Genomic DNA, 20,721 nt, shown 5'->3' on the forward strand with positions numbered 1-20,721 from the left:
CTGCACAAGTGCTGACACCATGTTCAGCTTGTCTTGACAGCCAAATAAAAAAATAACCAGTTCCCCACCCTGAAAAAAAACTACCCCACAGGGAACTTAAGCGTGATAATAAAAGTGAGTAGCAGCAAACACTGTCTGAACTGTCAGGTTATAAACAATGCTCATGAAACCTTCATGGCCAGGATCGATAAAAGGAAAGGCCATCGCTCTTGAGAGCCAAGAGCCATTAGAAAAATGAAAAGCTTTCTGTCTCTGAGAGTTTATGTCTAGATTTCACATTCCACTGCTTCTTCCATGGACTTATAGAGTAAACAAGCAAGTTCACTTCTACTTCCGCTACTGCAACAGTGAAACCAAGGCACAGATTGTGTAGTAAGGCATTCCATGACCTTGAAATTTACTCTGCAGAGCCATGTGACCACTCCACATAAATGTCTAAGACCATAAAAATTTAGGGGTTAAGTTTTCCCATCACAACAGTCTATTTCCTAATGTACATATATTCCTTTTCCATTTGAAAGGATTTCCAATGTTGCCAAACTTTTATACCAATTAGATAACTGAGTGTACCCATCTCTACGATCTTTATGGAAACTAGCTTTGTTTTTCCATAGTAGTAGGATACTCCACTCCAGTTTCATTGCTGCAGGCTGTGTCTAAAAATGTAAAAATTATCTCTTAGCACAGTAATTTTCCTGGTAACCAAGTCCTAGGAGATTTAGGATTAGGCTCCTGGTGTCTTTATTTTTGGCTGAAAATCTTGCCTAAGAACACTAGAGGCACACATGTACATCACAGGAGGTGGCAGAAATTATTCCATGCATCTCCCTTGCATTCACTGAAACAGTTAGACAACAACCTTTGAGACAAATGTCAAATATTTTTCTTTGAGAAAATCTGGAACATCTGAAAATCTGAAGAGCTTTAATTTAAAATCTTTTCCAGGAAATATATGTTATAAATTCCCAGGAAATATACGTCTACGCAGTGTTCACAGAAGCTAACAAATATGTTGCAATTTTTTTAGCATCTTTCTACTTTGTGTACTTAACTTTACACATTATCTAGAACACCCACTTAAAGACAAACTTGAGACTTACAAAGCCATATGGGAAATTCAGCCACACATTTTGCTTTAGAGCACCCTGCTCCATCTTGGAAACCTCAGCTAAAGCTCTTTTTCCCTTAGGTATTAGTCTGTTCCTGATACTGCTTAGCTCTACTGCACATCCATGTATGGGATTTTCTGGTATATTCACAGATATTGCACTTCCACATTACAACTTACTTTCTGTACCAGTCTTTGCCTAGCCCATGTAAAAACTATCTTCTCCACAATGCCATGAAAAGAGCAGTTACTTTGCTTAATATAATTATGGAGCTTTAAATATTAATGCAACTATTATAGATAATGTCCATGCAGTTATCTGACTTGAGAACAAGTTTCCTTGGAAGCAACATTAACCAGGAAAAGTTAAAAAAACTGTTACGTGAAGAGATTCTGCCTTCTCAATGGCACGACAGCTTTTATCACATCTCTACAAGAAAGTCTGCCCTCTCCATGTTCCACTGACTTCCATTCCTGCACTCAGGCTACACCTTTCTTATTCTGTCAGATGCAGAGAGGCCACTTTCAAGCTCACAGGCACCAGACCATTAACACAAATTCTCAGCCTGCTGTGATTATTCACCCTTCTTTTCTTATTCGTTTTCTTATTCAATTCTTATTCAAAAGAAGACAAGTTCTTCTTTGTGCGTTTATAACGCTTGTTACCATAGTCTTTTCTATAACTGTTGTTCATAAATTAACCAGACAAAACTGTGTGTTGTCCACATGGGAATAAGCAACAGAAACATCACTGTTGGAGTTATTTTTTTAATAGGAGCTTGAACGGGTATGGGACTACACCTGTATTCAATAGGCTAAATTCAACACAGATACACCCAACATAGCAACCATACTGACTTGTATAAGAATAGATGCTGATTTCTACAAGAATCAGAGCAGATTTTGGCTTTCTATCTCATATCTGTGCCATGAACACTTCAAATAAATCTAAGAGACAGAGATAAAACACTTATATCCCTTAGTCACAAGTTTCATAGGACACCCTTGGGAATGCAAAGACTTTTAACTTATATCAACATACTTCTGAAGAGTGAGGCTCAAGTTGTGGCTGGCTGACTTGATCTTGTTCTGGGCCTCTAAGTGGGTCATGCTGTCAGTGTTGACTCCATCAATGGCTACCACAAGGTCCCCTTGGTTCATCTGTGACTGCGCTGCCTTGCTGCCAGGGGTAATCTGTGTGGGAAAATAAAAAAAAGTCATATCAGGATCAGTCATTCTGTGTACAAAGCACTTATAGAGAACTTGCCCAGAATTATAATGAGGAACAGATACAGCAATAAATACAGTAATAGATACAACACTAGCTGTATCTATTATTGTATGGGTGGAACAACAAAATGTATGGAAATTAAACAAACTGAAAGTTAATTTGCATTTCTGCAAAGGTCCAGGACAACATCTACTTGTTATTACTACAATTTTGAGAGGTTAAGCTCAATGTAGTTGTTCTTTTACCAATATTATCTCCTCCTCAAGGGGATAATTATCACTATTTATATTGGAGTAGCATATAGGGATATTACTCAGAAGTGGAAAGCTAATGAACCACTATCTATGGTTTTATTGTATTTTTCCTCATAAAAGCCATTTTTTCCCAAATTCTTTCATTATATTGAATGGACAGAAAACGAATGTGTGTGAGGGGCCTTACACATGCTTTGCTTCTTTTACAGTTAGCTTTATAGAAAATCATTCTACTTAACCTTACTCACATACAACTACAGCTCCCTTACCAAATCAGATCACTACATACCCGAAATGACCTCAACCACCTGTTAGACCTGATGCTCCAAAGACAGATACTTTTAGAAATAAGAAGGCACAGTGTTTCAACTACAAACCCAACTACTGAGGCAACAGTTCATAAATTCTGCTCGTTCCCTGTGGCATCACATTTTGTTAGCTCCAGATGCCTTGTGGACTGCATCTTCTCTGATAGGATGGTATCCTGACCTCAGTTTTACACAGCCCTCTCAGCTTGCATCTGGATTACATTGATACAGTACAGCTGCTTATGAAACTTGCCTCCATTGAGGTGCTCCAACTAGAACTGAAAAGCCTTCGCATACCATCAGTCAGGCAAATTTTAGTGAGCACATCAGAGTTCTCATCTGCTTTCAGCAGTCGGTACTTAAAAGATATGGACATAAGCTATAGGTCTTTGCTCTTATTTTTAGCTGTCCACTTCCTTACCTTCCTCACTTCTAAGAAAACCCAAGGATAATCTAAAATACTACAACAAAGGTTGCAGTCAGGCTCTGTTCCTTCAGCACAGTGAACACAAAAGAAAAATGTGTCTGGTTATAAGCCAAAATTTCCCTGTGAATTCAGCCAGGCTTAAATGGTGAAGCTGAATTCCCAAGGAAACCAAAACACAAATCCAAACACCAAACACTTTTTCTCATCACGTGTGAAGTGAAATTCCTTAACCTGCCTTCCCTAATATGACCTCAACACACTTAAAAATATGTACATACTCAAAAAAGTTCTTCCAAAGCAATTCCCTAGTCTGCTTGTTTGTACTCTTCCACCGGCAAAGACAAAGAAGAAAAAAAGGAAAAAAAAAACCACCAAACCCTTTCTTAACACCCTATTAAAAGTGCTCAGTATTGAGGCTGGCAGTCTAATTGACAGTATAGTCTGACAAATGGGCGTTGTCAATTTCCTAGAACACAAGCTATAGTATCAAAGTGCTAGAACACAGCACCCTGCATACTCTTGACACTACAAAAATAGAGATGACTTTGGAATTAGGCACTGTAAAAAACATCCCAGAACTGATCTGACTGCAAGAGACAGCTTTCTATACCTTTTCATTAGAGATAAAAGCTAGAAGAGCTCTCTCTGTGTTTTCTGAGTGAAGATACAAAGTTCTCATGCAAAGTAAGCTGGCTGATAATAACAGCGCCATTCCCTTATGTATTTTTCTGGTGTTGAGGAATTGAGTGGTGGAGGAAATACTTTGTAGTAGTTTCAGTGACATGGAGTTTTATTCTGCAGTTTAATACATTAATACTGCAAAGATGCGTACTGCAAACAGTTCTCCTAACCTGTTATACAAACATTGGCTTCTACGCATTTTGCGAAATGTGCATTGTGAGAAATTAACAGAATCCAGAAGCCTACAAAGAATACAGATTATTTGCATAGACACATGTACCTAAATAGTTACTGAAAGGCCCTTCCCTGCTCAGTTCCCCAAATACATCAAAAAACAGAATCCGCAATAAAAGAGGAGGTCAGGAAAAGGCAAAACGTGAACAGATAAATCAGTATGACTTGAATTCATCAAGCAGGACACTTCAGTCTTTCTTAGTTTATCTTTTTCCTCCATTACATAAACCGTTTGCCAGTCAGGTAGACACCAAGGCTTGAGCCTACTTGATAATGATTTTTTTAATAAATAATCTTCACACATCACTTTTCTAAGACACCACTTTTTACCTCCTCATTAAACATTCAAGTTCTTGCCACAAAATGTTAACTGTGTGATGCTGATAGTTCTAAATGCTGGGAACTCCCCCTTTTTCTCATAAAGAACAGACTAGTTTTTGAACATCAACCCAGTTACTGAAAGTCAAATGTTTGCCCTAATTTGGGAATTCTTACTTAACACATAGATCTCTCCTTCCACTCCCCAGTGATGCTTCAAACAAAACAGGCCCAGAGAAGCTCAGCTTCCACAGAAAGGATAAAGAAGTCTAAAACTGAGACTATTTTAATATAGCTGTAACATACTGACTTCCCTCCCAGCTTCTCTGATTTCTGCTTTTTGCAGCCCCAAATTTACATGTGATATCTCAAAATAAAGATAGCGCAGTTAACTACAACTGTCTGAGAATTAGAGTCAAATTTAGAGGGAGGGGATGGTTATGACTAGTGACCTGATTTCACTCACTCTAGTGGGATATTTTTCTCCTAACACTTTTAGAAGAGACTGCCTAAGAAAAAGATATATTTGTCAGAAGAATCTATCAAAAAAAAAAAACACCCAAACAAAAAAATTCCTGGGTAACTTCAAATTTGTCATTTATATGAATTTCTAACTATGGCCATTTAAACTCCCTTTCTGAGTCAAATTGCTGCAGGAGAACCACACTGTGAAAGATAAGAAAACAGTCTGAATCATGGCTTACCAGCCAACGTTCCTTTATTTGAAAAGTAAATTAAAGGGGTTTGTGGGCATCTCTTCAGCTAAGTGTAACAATAACAAAATATGGGCTGGATTCCTTCATGCAGCTCTACCTTTCCAATTCCCGTTTCAGGGGCCAGCGCTCCGCTGATGTCACTTCACCTCTAAAGATCAGCTTATCCTAGCTTCATGGACAGTAAGACTCACAAATAGAAAAGATTAATCTCGTTCATTGCATCTGTAATTCAGAACCATACTAAGCATCAGGAAAGAATTCTTTCCCCAGTCCTCCTACTGGCTAAAAGCATACAATATAGATTATTTGGTTCTGTACAGCTTCATATAGAGAGCATTATTAAAGTCTGGATGTATAAAATATTCACATCAAAGTACAACATTATACCTATTTTAGTTAGAAGCTAACAAGCTTCTCTGTGAGACTTTCAAGCGAACCCACAGCATGCATTTACAGCAGACATTGAAAACAGCCAGTAATTGTTGGGGACAAAATACCAGCATACAGATGGAGATACAGGGCAGCCAGATCTGAAGTGTCAAGGCACAGTCAAGACTATCTTGTTCCCATTTTTGAAGATCCAGCAGAAAGGAATGGAATGCAAAGTGTTTATTGTACTTTCCTTTGAGAATTCATTTCTGATCTACTAAAAATTTACTAAATACAATCACAGAGAAGATCTCACCGTATTTTTGTGAAATCTTTTTTCTATTAATCTATTTTTTTTATTTCATCTATTTTTTTATTTAAAAAGGGGGTTTATTCTTTTTTTCAATTAAGGGTGAATGTTAGTTAACTCTTGGAATTAGACTGCTAATCCAGATCTGTCTACATAGTAAGTTCTAGTTTGCCCTCATCTCAGCCTGTCCTGTTTACAGAAGTAACAAAATTAGAGGAATATAGTACTGTCGAGGCCAAATATGTATTTTTTGATTTAACCACCAATGTTTTTTTTTTCTTAAAAGATCTCTGGGAAAGACCTAGACAGAACTGTTTCAGAAAACCTCTGTAATGGTCCTAACTCACTTGGTCTGGATTACAACATAACTTTCAGATTCTAGGTATTGCAAATGCCTTTACTTATGGCTACAGTGAGATGTTCACCAGAGATTCAAGCTATAGCTATTTCTGTCAATTGATTCACACAATCCAAGACAGGGTACCACTGACATATCTAATTTTGATAGTAGTTCTTTAGCATCTCAAGCCCAAGCACAGACTTCATCTTGAAAAGCCAAGCATATTTCACCTCTCTCAGGAAAGCAGAGGAACACATGCTGCTTCAGAGATGTGAGTTTTCAGCCCTCACAATTTTCCTACAGGGCAGACATCTGACTTCCAATATCCCCAGCTTAAAGCAAGTGGGCAGGCTGGAAGTATCACATGTTGCTTTCAGTGCACTACAGAGAATTCTTACTACGCTCTGTTGTGAGCAGATCTGTGTACTGGGTGAATATATAGTACAACAGTGACAGCTGTGCTCTAAAAAATAAGTCTGCACCGGGTTCCAAGTAAATACTATTTAGCAGGAGCTCTGGGAGGCAGCGTACAAAGTGCAGCTGCTACACCACCTTGAGACCAGCACGTGTTTCCATCCAAGCCCCCTCAGCTACACTCCAAAGGGGGAAGAGAGAGGGACCAGGCAGCATTTGAGTGCTTGAGTGTTAAAATACTAATGAGAATGCTTGCATAAACAGACGGATGGACACAGCTTTCCTGCCCCAATGAGCTCCTAATTTACAAGGCAGGCAAAAATACATGGGGGGGACCTACACAACTGAGAAGGTGTTAGTATGGTAGCCTGCAGCATTAGCCAGGGCCCCTTGTTTTTCCAGGACTCGAGCTATGCCTGACCCCAACCCCAAAATCAACAAGTTAAACTTTCCACTTTTCATTTAAGAATCAAGTATTCACTAGCACTAGAAATATACTAAAGCACTTGGAAAGAACACCCTCTCCTCTTCAGGATCTCTGGAATAGAAGAAAATGGTAACAGAGAATGTTGCTTTCCATAGTCAGAAAGGCTAGAAACCAGAGACAGGACATAAGCTGTCAGCTACCAGAGGCTATAATACACTCTTACAAGAAAAGGCAGACAGATCCTTGGATCACTAGAAAGTATGTTTCCTTCGTGGCGAAAACGGCATTTAAATCTCCTGTTACATTTTGGCAAGTGGGGTTTTGTATAGATGCTTTGTACTAACTTTCACCAGCTTTCCAGTGCCTGGGAGGGGCAGCGAAATTTCCCTGTTTTACATAGAGGAGCATGACCTACTGAAAGGAGGAGAGACATGCCTTGGAATCTCACTGCAGAACAGTTACACCAAACTGGCAAATACCCACATGAATCTAAGTAGTTATCTCTGGACTAGAGACTTCAGTTCCTCTCCCATTGTGAGCAAGTTAATTGAGGAAATTTATATTATTGTTTCCTAAATGAGTCACTTTCCATCCCTGTCCCCACAACAAATGTGTAACAGCTCCAAAGGGAAAATCATGGGTTTTCTTAGAAAATAGAAGACAATTCTGCACAAGAAAAAAACAGCAAAGGAATAAAACCCACTGGGATAAGTGATCAGGCAGAAATTCACCATTTCAGTTGACACATTGCCAGAAGGCGTAAAACAGGAACAAAGAAAGAAACAGCCTAGCTAACCTACACCACAGAGCAAACACCCTGCCCTCTTTGATGGTGGCTTTTATACCTCTCAGTGTCAGATGGGGGAGCTGAACAAGACCAATTACATATAAAACCAGACAACTATAGAAAACTGGAAATGAAAGTCCTTGCACATGACTATCCAAACCTAAAGAAAATTCCCTCTTTGCAGCTGCCATTTTCCTGAAAAATATGTCTCATTGTTTTCAGTTTACAGGCTTTTCTTTTTTTTTTTCCTTTCTGATTTTTTGTTTTAAATGAGGCAACAGAACCTGCCTTATAAGAACACTGGTGGCATTTGCAAAATATGCCACTGACACCTTGAAGAGCTTCCATTTATATTAAACAGAGCTGAGCTGGCAAGCTGCAGAGACACTCTGAAGTGGCCTCTCAGGCTATGCTTCATCTGTAGTTAGGAAGGGAGATTACAATACACGTGAGAACACCCAAAATAGCTTTAGTCTACCTCTCTTGGGTACCAGGAGCCACGACGCCACAGCAGCACAGAGATTTTGTGGGATTGCCTGTCAAGCACGCACAATTCAGGACACTGTGTGCTGAGATCTGCACTGCAAGAGCAGAAGGACTATTAGCACTTGCGTTATCTGATTTATCCCGATCTCAGGTATGCCAGACCACATTAGAATGATACCACCACAGTTAACACCAGAAACTTTCCTTTTACTTAATAATCTTACAAGGCTGCTGTTCACACACAATATATAGGCTTTCCAAGGAAGGAGACAGACAGCTGGCCCTTCTTGCCAAGCTAAATAACCCAGGTGATGGAAGTAAACCAAATGTAAAAGACTTCCAGCTGGGAAATGAAAGAAAGCATATAGGCAATGCTTAGGGGATTGCCCTAGGTAAGGCTTTGGGGGATTTTTGGAAAGTAAGTGTAAATGCTCCTGCCCGTGGTTAGAAGGAAAGTCATTCTGTTTCCTGCCTCAACTCCACCTTATCTGATGGAAAAAACTGTCTTTTTTTTTTTTTTTAAATGGAAATATTTTGGAGTTTGCAGCTTAGCCCATTAGAAGCATGTGTCCTCTATGTACACCAACTATACAGATGACAGTAAAAATGTGTATGTGTGTTTTCAATAGGATGTGTTGGCATAGCTAGAAGACTGCAGCTCTGCAAATCTTATATGGTATGATTAATAGTAATCTTCCTTCCCCCAGTCTTCATCTAAATATAGCTGTTAGATCTATTCAGTCCATTCTCAGTTAGCATCAGCCAAGATAAGAGTGTGCTATCTAACTTGCACAAATGAGACGGAAGCAGAGAGATGAGTCATATAATAATAAGTGTTGATTGTTTCGTTACGACAGTTTTTAAGGAGCAAGTGAGTAAGTTTTTCTTTGGTATCAAAAAGTTTAACAACTTTATACAAATCAAAACTGAGAATATAACCGAGGTACTGATCCTTAGTATTGTGGCAGCCCTGTGTGTGTGAGCAGTTCAGTCGGCTTCCACAGAACTCCCTGCCAGTTACACTTGGCTTCTAAGTGCTTGCAGGATCAGAACTGCCAAGTTTCATCAAACATTCCCCTTCCTCTTCCCTACTTCTCTTTTTCAAATTTTAACTCACTGTAAGGCATATTTCTTTGTGTTTCAAGTAGACAGATCCCAGTTATCAATATGGCCTTTCATATTTTCACAGCTATTGGCTTCTTGAATTCTACATTTTGCGCAGTTTTTTGACCTCCTCATACAAACACCATTTGTCTTGCCTCCCCCTACAAGCATTAGCAATAAACTGAGGGGTTTATGTCTTTTTCTATTGGCCACTACGGTAAGATTTTCTTTTTTTTCAACTTCATTCTACTTAATACATTTCATCGTATGTAACTAAGAACATAATGTTTTCTAACTTCGAAAGGGTTTTGATTGGTTCAGCAACAATAAGGCCTGACTAAAAGGGCATTTGAGACAATACTGAGTTTTAGTTTGGTGGTTAGTGGCCTACAGCCACTCTGATATTAAGCAACTTAAAATAGCTTTGACTTTGAGTAAGTCCTGAGGTTCCAGCACAGATCTGACCGATGTATAAGTGGCTTTTCTGCTCCTGTGTGTTTGTAAATTAGAGTACTTATTACATTGACGCAGGCTTACATTTACTGTTCTTTAAATGTGAATTTGTTTATTGAGCTGTTTTTTTTTTTTTTCTGGCCACCAGAATACCAGGGGAGTAATTCTTCCTCTGATCACTAAAACACGAGCTGCCAGTTTGACAGAGCAAATAGCAGTCCTGTCTGTAAACCAGAAGTACATAGTATTCAACTCCATGCTTTGCCGACAGATGCTAGAATAGTGCAGTACACACAGAAAGGCATCTGTATGACAGAAGATGAAATATAGCCCATGTTTACAGTGACAGATGTTGAATCAGAACTAAATTTGCAGGCACTGCGCTCGGTATCATGCCATTACTTTTGCATCTCAGGGTTTAAGAGGCCATATTGCCCAATGTGAACCTGTTGCAATTGGATGGCCCAGCATCAACCATCCACCATATAGCATCAATGACTCATTGAATGCTCTCCTTATTCATGAGAATAACTGTTTTGTACCTATAGTATGCATTCATGCTCTGAGAGAATAAACAAAAGCACTGGCTTCAGACTTCAGCCAGTGAAAAATTCCTTTCAAGATCCAAGTGAATAAGAAAAAACAGAAGCAAAGTTCCCCTGAGAAAGTGCAATGCAAATTTCTTCTGTAGTATGCTGTATCATGTTTAGTGCATAACATGACGTCCTGCCACCAGGATCCTTGGAAATTTAAAGGTGTATCAAATAAAATACAATCTTGACACATTTAACAGGTATGTAAGCTGCTGGATGTTTCAGGAAGCAAGGCATGTTGTAGAGACTGAGGATGTTTCTCTCACTGTTAAAATGTAATAGCTTAAGCTTTGCTTTCCTGGCTTTTCAATTACACAGAGATGCCACTTCCCCTGTGAAGCCACAGGAACCACATTTGTTTAACAGGAAATAATTTGAACATAATGGTATAATCTCAAATCTAAAAGGGAAAACTTGTTATGTTGAAGACCGTGAAGACTGAGAAAATAATAATTAAAAGCAACACAATCTGAATTTTAAAAAAGTAAGCATCTTGTTTTACTGCTGCTTTATCTTGACTGAGGAGGGACATGGCTATTGCTGAGGACAAGAACTGAACTTTATTTATAGTGTGATGATGCCAAGGCTGTTTTTGGCTGTTTTAACCCATTAAAGTAGTGCATACAGCAGTCTTCAAAAATTTCCTACTTAAAGCTTGCAGAGTGTAATAAAACCCCCTAGACTTTATTTAACAAAGCACAAGCCAGTGGCATATATGGTTTTCTCTAAGGTAAAAACATCCCTCTAAGTTAATTTTACATCCATCAGCTTTATAATCCTCTTTGGCATTAATGTAGCTGAGTACCTGCCCATGCATCTCACAGTGGCTTCAGGGCACATAGCAATATTAAGCTGAAAAGTTTTCAGAATGTGGGGTTTTTGTCTTTTTTCCATATACTAGAGTATTTTCCATAACTCTACAATAACCATTTTTACGTGACTTTAGAATGGCTTCTTGTTTACAGACAAAATAAAATAATAGAAATGAAATGTTTTAACATACTGGTACTGTCTTCAGCTAAAGGCTATTTCAGACTTAAAGTAATAATAAAAAAATAAGCAAATGAGTAAGATGGAAAAAAGTATCATTTATTGAGAAAGATACAGTCATTTTTGTTCAATCACTAATGCAACATGGGTAGATTTGCTGGCCACAACAGTTTACCTATTTGACTTCTCTCCCCTACCAGACCATCAAGCTTGTGATGAAACAGGAGGCCAAGTAAACCCCGACAGAGTGGCTCCTACACTAACCTAGGGCTCACAGGTTTGTTTAATTTCTGGTCACAAAGAAGTCAGATCAGCTGGGTGTGCAATACACAAAGCTGACCTGGACTGAGAGTCTTTCCTCACAGAGTACTGCTTCATCAGCTCCCCTTTCCAACCTGCACCATTTCCAAGGGAGAATCTGAAGTAAAAATTTTGTATGAAACGTTACAGAAAAGAAATATATTATGTTCTGAAAATTTACAGAAATTCCTCATTAAACATCAATATTCATTATGAGCCAACGTGTCCTGAAAGGTACAACCAAAAAATACTACTAAATTAAGAAAATGCAACATCAAGAAGGAAGCATTGACATAAGTTTTTAACAAGAATGTCCCATAAATTTGGGAAGCCATAAGCTAATTTAGAAGTAGAGTATTTAGAAAGACTTTTAAAGAAATGAATGACCTTAGGTAGTTAATATTAACTTGCATGTGGTGAATAGCTCTTCATTTAAACTGACCTGTGTTTGAAGATCCAAACAATGCCGCTCACCTTCATCATACCATGTCTTCTATTTTTATGCCCAAGTTTTGGGCTGAAATTTGACTCAAAAATTCCCATTTGCTACAAGGAAAGCCGTTCTTGGGGAGTTTCCATTCCAGATAAAGGCAGGAGTCTTGATCTCATGATTCCTAACTGAGCAGAGTGCGTAGCTCAAGCAGCTTCAATTATCTTTGGATAAGCTACTGAGTTTGTTGGGGTTTTTTTGCAGAGGGAAAACTATTTATTCGAACTCCCAGTCCTCTAGAGTTCTCTAAAATAGCAAAGCGTGTTTACCTGACCATGCCACTCAGCAGCATATTCCCAATACTCACTGTTAAGAAAAACAGAACTACCTCCACAACAGGAAAACCAGAAACTCTTTGACATTCACAGAAGACCTTATTTAGTTATTGTTGTGACAAGGATGACATTTAGACCCCTTGCCAGCAGTAATAGCAGGTGTACTACCTACTTTGTCAACATTCATCCACCAGTCTTTTAGGTGCCCAGAGAAGCACTCTCTTATGGACAAGCTGATCTGTTGTTGCTGATGACAGGTTTTGAATTCCCAGAGGAGTTACCCAGCACGTGTGTGTGGAGGGGGATTTCAACGTGCAAAGACTATGACCAGTAAGTAACTGGCACTTGAAAGAAGGTATTAAGGCAGGAAGAGAAGCCTGATCAGTATTTCCTATCCCGCTGACATACTACTGTGGACAGCTTTTCAGCTGCTGAGCTGCTCACCCTGGTGATCAACAGGTGAAGTCAGAGAGCTTTCAGTTTGCATCAGGAATGCCAAGTAAGATGTATCCCATCTTAATAAATTCTTTAACTTTCTTTTGCACTACATTCCAGAGGGTCTATTGAAAAATCTCCCTTGTTTTAATTACAGATAGCAAAGCAGGCAACCATCAACTGTGAATCAACACTTCGTCTAATCAAAAGGCCCTGCAAAACCCAGCCTGCGTATTTGCCTGTGATGCTGATATTACTCATTAGTGATACTTTTACCTGTAAACCTGGGGAGCAATGTTTCTGCCAATTCCTTTTTGGGTACTCTGCTTCTCTCCTGTTTTCTCTCACCTAGATTGGGTATTCATCACTTGCTGATGTAAGCAGCACCAAACTAAGGCAGGATTATTCTTCCAGAGTACACAGGTTTTAATAGAGTGTTTAAGGTAGGGTCTTGAAGCATGCTGTCTACATATAATCCTCCAACTTTCACTCCTCTGTACATTCCTATTCCTTTCAGGTAGTTAATTATACTTGGGAAGGAAAGTAACAGTTAATCATAAAGATTTCTACCAGTTTGGCAGCATGATCAGTGGTTTAGGAGCTTAGGGTAGATTTAAAAAAATGGCTTACACGTTTGTATCTAATAAACATGCGTAGGTAACAAAATTAGGTCATAAACTATATGTGAAAATCATTACTACCCTGCTTGGTGTATTTACCTAGGCTTTATCTAGGTGAATGTGGTTCTGATTCTTAGTTTAAGACACTAATTCATCCTTGATTCAGGCTACAGCTCCTTATGGATCATCAGGCTCTGTGATTTACACATATCTTGGGTGTAACAGAATTATTCTGCAGGGTGCTTCACTTCCATTTCACAGCTGTACTTCTGCCTTTCATTCCTTCCTTAATAACTGCAGATATTTTTCTCAGAAACACTGGAAGCAAAGATTGTAATGAGCTACACACCTAGCCAGAATAAGTCTCAAAATTCTGCATCTCCAGATCAGGAATTTTCCTCTCGTGGTCCAGGGTAAATACACTAATTATGATAATCTGATTGCATATTTTGTTAGGGGATAAATGTTCACAGGACATCTATTTAAGTCCACGGAAGGAATGCAATGAACTTCAGAATTTGGCTTAACAGTGTTTTCCTTGGCTGTGTTAAACACTATAACTTCTGCAGTGGAGCATGTCAAAATAATTGGTTTGGAAGAGGCAGCAGGAAAATTTGTCGTTTGACCAAGAAAGAATTTCAGAAAGTCTAAGGTGGTCTGCCTTTCTGTGCCCAGTTTGTCTTTTTTTCTTCATCTGGCACCAAATGAATTGCTAAACAATGAATTGTGTAGATGACAAAATATGGCAGTTACTTTAATAGGGATTCCTGCTGCTAGTAAAACCATTATTTGCCTGATACAAATGAGGAATGAAGGGGAACATGCAGAAAATGTTAACCCTCCACTTTGATCTCAAATGAGGACTTAGCTAAACTGCAGGACAATGAGCATCATCACTCTATTTTGTCATCAAGCAAGCATCTGAGTGGCTAAATTAAAGGGCCATTTTGGACTGCATAAAGCAAACATCTTTAAAGATTTATGTATTCCCCAATACCAACATGCAAGCCTCAGATCCAGACAGAATTATGACTGATGGAATTACATAAGTTCTCTGTTCTAGGCACAGTTATATTTACAGTAATATTTTTCAAAGCTGTACACCCACATGCAAACAAAATCTATAGGCATTCTGGAGTTGTAATATGCTGTCAGAGTTTGATCCTGGCCAACTTTCTCTAAACACTCTTAAATCAGGAGATTACTTAGTGGATGACCGGCTCCCACCCTCCCCAGTTTTTATTTTTTATCTGCTTTCTTTTTTGATATCCTTCCTTCTCTCACAGCATCTTCTTCAATAACATTGCTTAGTCTCATGAATCATGTTTGCAGAGAAAATATTTAAAAACTGTCAGTGGTGGAACTTTGATGTGCTCCGCATCAAGACTATGCCAACTGCAATGGCAGCAGAAAACATTTCTCAAAGCGAATATGCACCTATTTAACAACAGGCGGCTTTTACTTCAGATACCAAGAAGCGGAAATAAATGAAAATTAAGAATGCTTGGATGATTATTGGGCAGCTGCAGAGATTCCTGGGGCAGACAGAAGAGCCAAATGGAGCTGTATTAGTAATCTCTCTTTATCCTAGGATGGATCTTCTATTTATAGATTTATACAGCTCTTTATGAGACTGTAAGGTTACATATGTGTATGATATGGGAGCAACATATACATTTTACATGTAACTGCCTAATAAAGTCCAAAGATGCTCCCAAACTTTTACTAGACCTATTTTAAATAGTACCAGAGATTATGTCCATCTGGTTCTCTCAGTTGGTGAGAGGCATTTTCTTCTGAATGGCTTTTTCCTCTGCCTTTCTGTATAATTCCCGGGACTGAAAGAAATTCACCCTCTACTTTCTGCTTCCATTTCCTGTATATCTCCTGCACAAAATCCTCAGGGAAGAGCTCCTTCACAATTCCAGATCATACCAATGAGTCTTCTGGATCATACCCAGTCCAGCATACATTCACGTAAAAGTAATTTCTATTCCACACAGTGACATTAACCTTCTATTTTATATTTAGAAAGCAACAATTTCATAATTATACTATTCTTCAACAGCTACCCAAAGTCAGAACTAGAAAAATACTCTTATTATTCAGGTTTAACGTTGTGTCACTACTGGAAATAGCATTTTACCAGCAAAATTTTGTTACCAATTTGGAGAGACTTCTGAGGCTGCAAAGGGGAATATTAAGCATAAGCAGTAGCCGATATTAAAGCTATATGCGTCAGCCACAGAGAAAGTATATAATCTAGCTATCTGTCTTCTCTGATGAGGAGACACACCAGAAATTGGAGGAAATTCTCTGGTTTTAAACAGTGAGGCATTGACATGTCTCTTTCACTTAACGGGGAAGAGACATAGCTTAACAGGGTCCAGACCTTCCCTGGCCTGGTTATTCAGGGCAATAAAAGTATTGGAAATAATGAATCAACACATTTTACACAGTGACAAACAAGACATCAAACAGTATTTTGGGCAAATGGTACAGAAGATTGGTATAAAGAAATCATCCAGGTATTAAAATAAGTTCCTCATAAAAATACAAATAGAGGAAAGAAGCTGAGACCTAAGAAAAAAAACTTGTTTTACAAGATTCTGGCTACGTCAGAGAAGAACAAGACTGTCTTCACTCTCCCCTTCAAAACACCTAACATCATCTCATCTAACTCTGCTGCTCTGTGTGAATACCACAGACAAACAGAACTGACATGAAAGCACGGATTTCAAGCTCTCTGCTACTCTGCCCTGTAGTCTAGGCAATAATTCTAGCTTCTGCTGCAGCCTCTGTGAAGAGACTGGCAGTGATAATGCAGAGGTAAAAGCTCTGCAGACAATAAAGTATCGGTCATGTCTCTTTGGAGGCCCCTTATCCTTTTTTATCATGCATGACCCTGTAAGAATGTGCAATGCGATAGTCCAGAGGGAAAAAGCACTAGGCTGTCAAGCTGAGCTTTTGCTGGCTGCAACTCAGATATGACACAAAGTCATGCCCATCTTATGTAAAGACTGATAAGAAGGCTGTGTGCTGTTTATGCTGTGTAAGTGTGTAATTAGAAAGTCTTGTGCTTGTATTAGTAGGTACACTGATAATCAGCCCTCAAAAGGAAAGAAAAAAACCACAACACCAATCAACAACCCAGAATGGAGAACTGAAATTCTGAATATCAAAAGTGGTTAAATCCTTTTAAAGAAGGAAGGGCAAAGAACAGATCTGCTTTAAGACTAACAGCTTTTGAAACAGCACAATTACAAGTACCTTCCCCAAGTAAGGTGTGAAACAAGCCATTGCGAAAGTGAGCCTGATGCAGGAAATGAACTCCCTTGTGCGTATTCCTCCTGTGACCCCAGTTTGTTTGCTTGGAGGACCAGAAAACTTCTTTCTCTTGGGATTTTATTTTTCTATCCTGTCTGTCAACACATTAGAAGTAAAACTTTAGCACAGCAAAAATATTATGGTCCTAATTCCCCATTACTTAGCACAAAGTTACTCTCTTCAGCACAAATACAAGTATTTCAGTTCCCCTCTTTGCCCCTTTGTAGCAAATGACTGCATAGCTGCCTAGCAATGGTAAATCAGAGTTCGCATTTTCACCTCTGGCGAAATATCAATGATTTCTTCTCAACAAGCATTTGGAAAACATACCTTTAATTTACAATAGGGTTCTAAAAGCTCTTCTATTCCATGTACAGTTTTATGTTAACATTTGTTGGTTTTATGAGTATGGAAGTAAAACTAAGGATTACAGGTGCTCATGTCCCCACTTGCTTCTGTTCTGAAGAGCAACCTCCCTGCTCTTCTTATCAAAAGTAACAACTTTTAAGTCCATCTCATCTTTACATCTGAACGCCCCTCTCCAATGACGATGGCTAGGGTGGCAGCAAACTCGCTTCACAAGAGAGCAGGGCAGGACTCACACATAACTTGCTATCTTGCAAAGTCAATGTGTAACACGCCTTCCTCCCTGTACCAGCCCTTTGCCACTCCAGTACGTGAACACTCAAAGCACAAAATCTTTGCTATCTTTTGAATGATTTATAAGCCTAAATCAGAGAAATTAAAGTTTGAAGATGCCTGTGTTGGTAGAATGCTGACAACAAGCCCATGTTAGTGGCAGAAAGTCAGGAGAATAGTCCACAGGACCAAAAAGATCTATCTACATTTATCTGTAGTTCAATTAAGCAACTCCTTGTCATGACAAACCTATGAAGCATGGAGAAGCATTAAAAAAAAAAAAAAAGTATAATGGATTTAGAAGAGATTGGATTTCAGACTTGCACACATCTCAGTGGGAAGAAAAGATAAGTACAGAAACTTCTACAGTAAACATGAGTTAATACTAAGAAAGTAACTTCCCCCCCCCCCCCCCCCCCCGCCCTTAAAACATCTTTTGTTTCCCTTTCTAGTTTTATGTAATAGATATAACAATCAGCTGGGAAATGTCATCCATGTGCAGACAGCACACACTCTCAAATCCAGTCATAATATTAATATGCCAAAGAGGCTGAGGGATCTGTATGCTTTTGCATAAGCTACAGACAAAGTATTTGCCAGTCCCATAGCACATGTATTTCCATAGTAGATAGTAATATTATTATACAACATTTTGTTAACCTATCATTTGAACTATGTTGGTATTAGTAAAGGAAAAAAAAGGTTTAATCTATTTTTGTTATAAACTTGTAATTCAACCTATGATAATATTTTCAGTATTTAGTAATACAGACTGCTGTTTCCAAAGCCTGACTTAAGAGTATGCAGTGCAATGGTGCTTACTAATACATTGACTGTCTTAGGTATTTTTTTAAAAATGGAGTTTATTTGTAACAGAAATTGTTTTGCCTTGTTAAAAATGAAAGTACTCCTATTCTATATGAGACCTGTAGTTACACACATGGCACTGTTTCATGAAGGGCACTAATGCAAATTATTACAAGTACTAAAAGCCAATTAAGTCTCCCATATGAGTTATGATAAATGATTATTTTAGAGCAAAGCTATAAATTTTCCAAAGGGTCTTTATCACAGCTATGTTGACAGGACTTTAAGTATGGTGGTATGCTTAGTACTACCCTGAAGTAGCTGAAGTATGTGCCACAGCAGGTGCCACAAGTAGAACATAGATTTGCTTTGACATTAGAACATAGGGTATAGAGTGAGTGCAGGATTGTTTGATGGATTTAAAAAGAGCATATGTTGTGAACGATTTGGAAAAGCAGAGCCTTCGGGGTATAGCATTAGAGTCAAAGGTAAATGAATTTGAAGAAATCCTGCCTCATCACGGCAACTGTTGTTTGTACTTCATGATCATAAGGGTATCTGTCATTAAACATTTTGCCACCTCAAAGAGAAAAGCTCACTGAAGTATAATCTCTTGGTGAAAGTAAGACCAAAGTATTAAAACATGTTGTTTGAGCATTAAGGCATACATTTCTGCCTCAGAACTACAAAAATTGTATTTGCAAATATTTTACAAAATATAAAATATTTTACACTTCTTTCACATTCTTGATAATGCCCTCTTTGTAAAAACTTAATCTGGAATTTTACCAGTGCCAACTCCCAGTGCCATAGGATGTTGGTAATCAATATACTCCTAGTCCTTAAGGCACACAGTGGCATAGAAGATCACAGCTTTTACCCATCAAAGGATCTTTCTGCATCTATGACTTCACATATCCCCAACCTAGACTGACCATTTCACACTAACAAAGTAGGAGATGAAAAGCCCCTCCTCGTTAGCCATAGCTATACCTCCCTGCTGACACACGTACACTTCTTGCAGCCATAAGCACGCATACACTCCTCCACTTTTCACAGTGATTTGGAAACAGTCGGTATGGTCTGATCTGTGTAGCTTTTCGTATAAGAAATTTTTCACAGCTTCTAGTATTTTTGGCCTTTGCAATGTCATTCTACAAAGATGTTGATTATTCCTTTCCTAATACCTGAGCAATGGGACAACAGCGTCTAGTTTTAATTTTCACAAATTGCTACTGACTTTTCTTGATCCATCTGAAAAATCAATTTTTTGCTTTGTATATGAATTAAGGTCACATATGACTTGGAAAAATGAAGTGAAATATCTAAACAGTCGGCTTGATAATCAGTTTTATAGACGAGGTATGCCAAAACTGTAGCTAAAATTAAAGATCTGTGAAAAATAATGGAATCATCCCAAATGCCACTAGGATAGTAACCTAAGCAGTGTCTAAGTTTCCTAGATTAACCATAAAATATATACATAACCAGAAAACCTCAACCTCATCTCTGATTAAAAAACAATGAGCTAGATTCTCAGGTATTAGAAAAAATACCACATTCTATGGTGTTCACTCTCCTTAATGGAGTTATGTTGGTTTATACCAGCTAAAAGTATCACCCTCATCTTAGCAGGTGTACCATTTTTCTTACAGAAGGAATTTTAACTTTATGTTAAATATTTTTTCCAACCTCCTTTTATATACAAGTGATTGAGAACAGCAGTATTACCCTTCAACTCATAAGGCTCTCTTGACAAATACATTTCCCCTGTAACTTCATAGAACTAGTGGAATTATACCAGGAATAAATCTGTTCCAGTATCTTCAGTTACTCTATTTGGAAACCAGTCATTTGCCTGACCTTCAGTGCAATGCTAAAAACAGAGTTTGTCTGTCATCAAGAGCCAGTGAGATTTCAGATAAAACAGAAGTCGTGGCTCCTGCAATGAAATTCCAAGAGTGTCCATCAAAGGCTTGCCAACAATAGCATCTCACTTGGTCAATACTTTCATACTTTGATAAAACTGGGGGGGGGGGGACAAAAAAAAAAAAAAAAAAAAAGAGGAGATTTTATATTTGGAATTGGGCATGTCACAGAGACTTAGTGCTCTGTTTGAAATATGCAAAAGAAAAAGAATTCTTTAATTATATTCTACCTAAACTTTTATGACTTGAATAGCTTTGGTTCTTTAAAAGCCAAATAATTTCTCACACTATTGAGAATTTACTTTTTTCTTTTTGGTTGGTTAGTTGGTTGGGGTTTGTTTTAATTCCTA

General features: G+C 38.3%; 1 protein-coding gene across 4 annotated transcripts in view; it reads right to left on the bottom strand.

Annotated features, from left to right (window-relative positions):
* The window catches only part of LDB3 (LIM domain binding 3), a 94,856-nt gene that overhangs the window by 51,905 nt on the left and 22,230 nt on the right, over positions 1-20,721 (bottom strand). For all 4 annotated transcript variants that reach the window (XM_080402848.1, XM_080402847.1, XM_080402850.1 and 1 more), the window contains exon 3: positions 2,151-2,302. In XM_080402848.1, the coding sequence (XP_080258974.1) occupies positions 2,151-2,302 (152 nt within the window). The remainder of the gene's footprint in view (positions 1-2,150; positions 2,303-20,721) is intronic.

Source organism: Falco punctatus (assembly GCF_963210335.1).
Source record: "Falco punctatus genome assembly, chromosome: 9".
In the NCBI taxonomy this organism is placed as follows: domain Eukaryota; kingdom Metazoa; phylum Chordata; class Aves; order Falconiformes; family Falconidae; genus Falco; species Falco punctatus.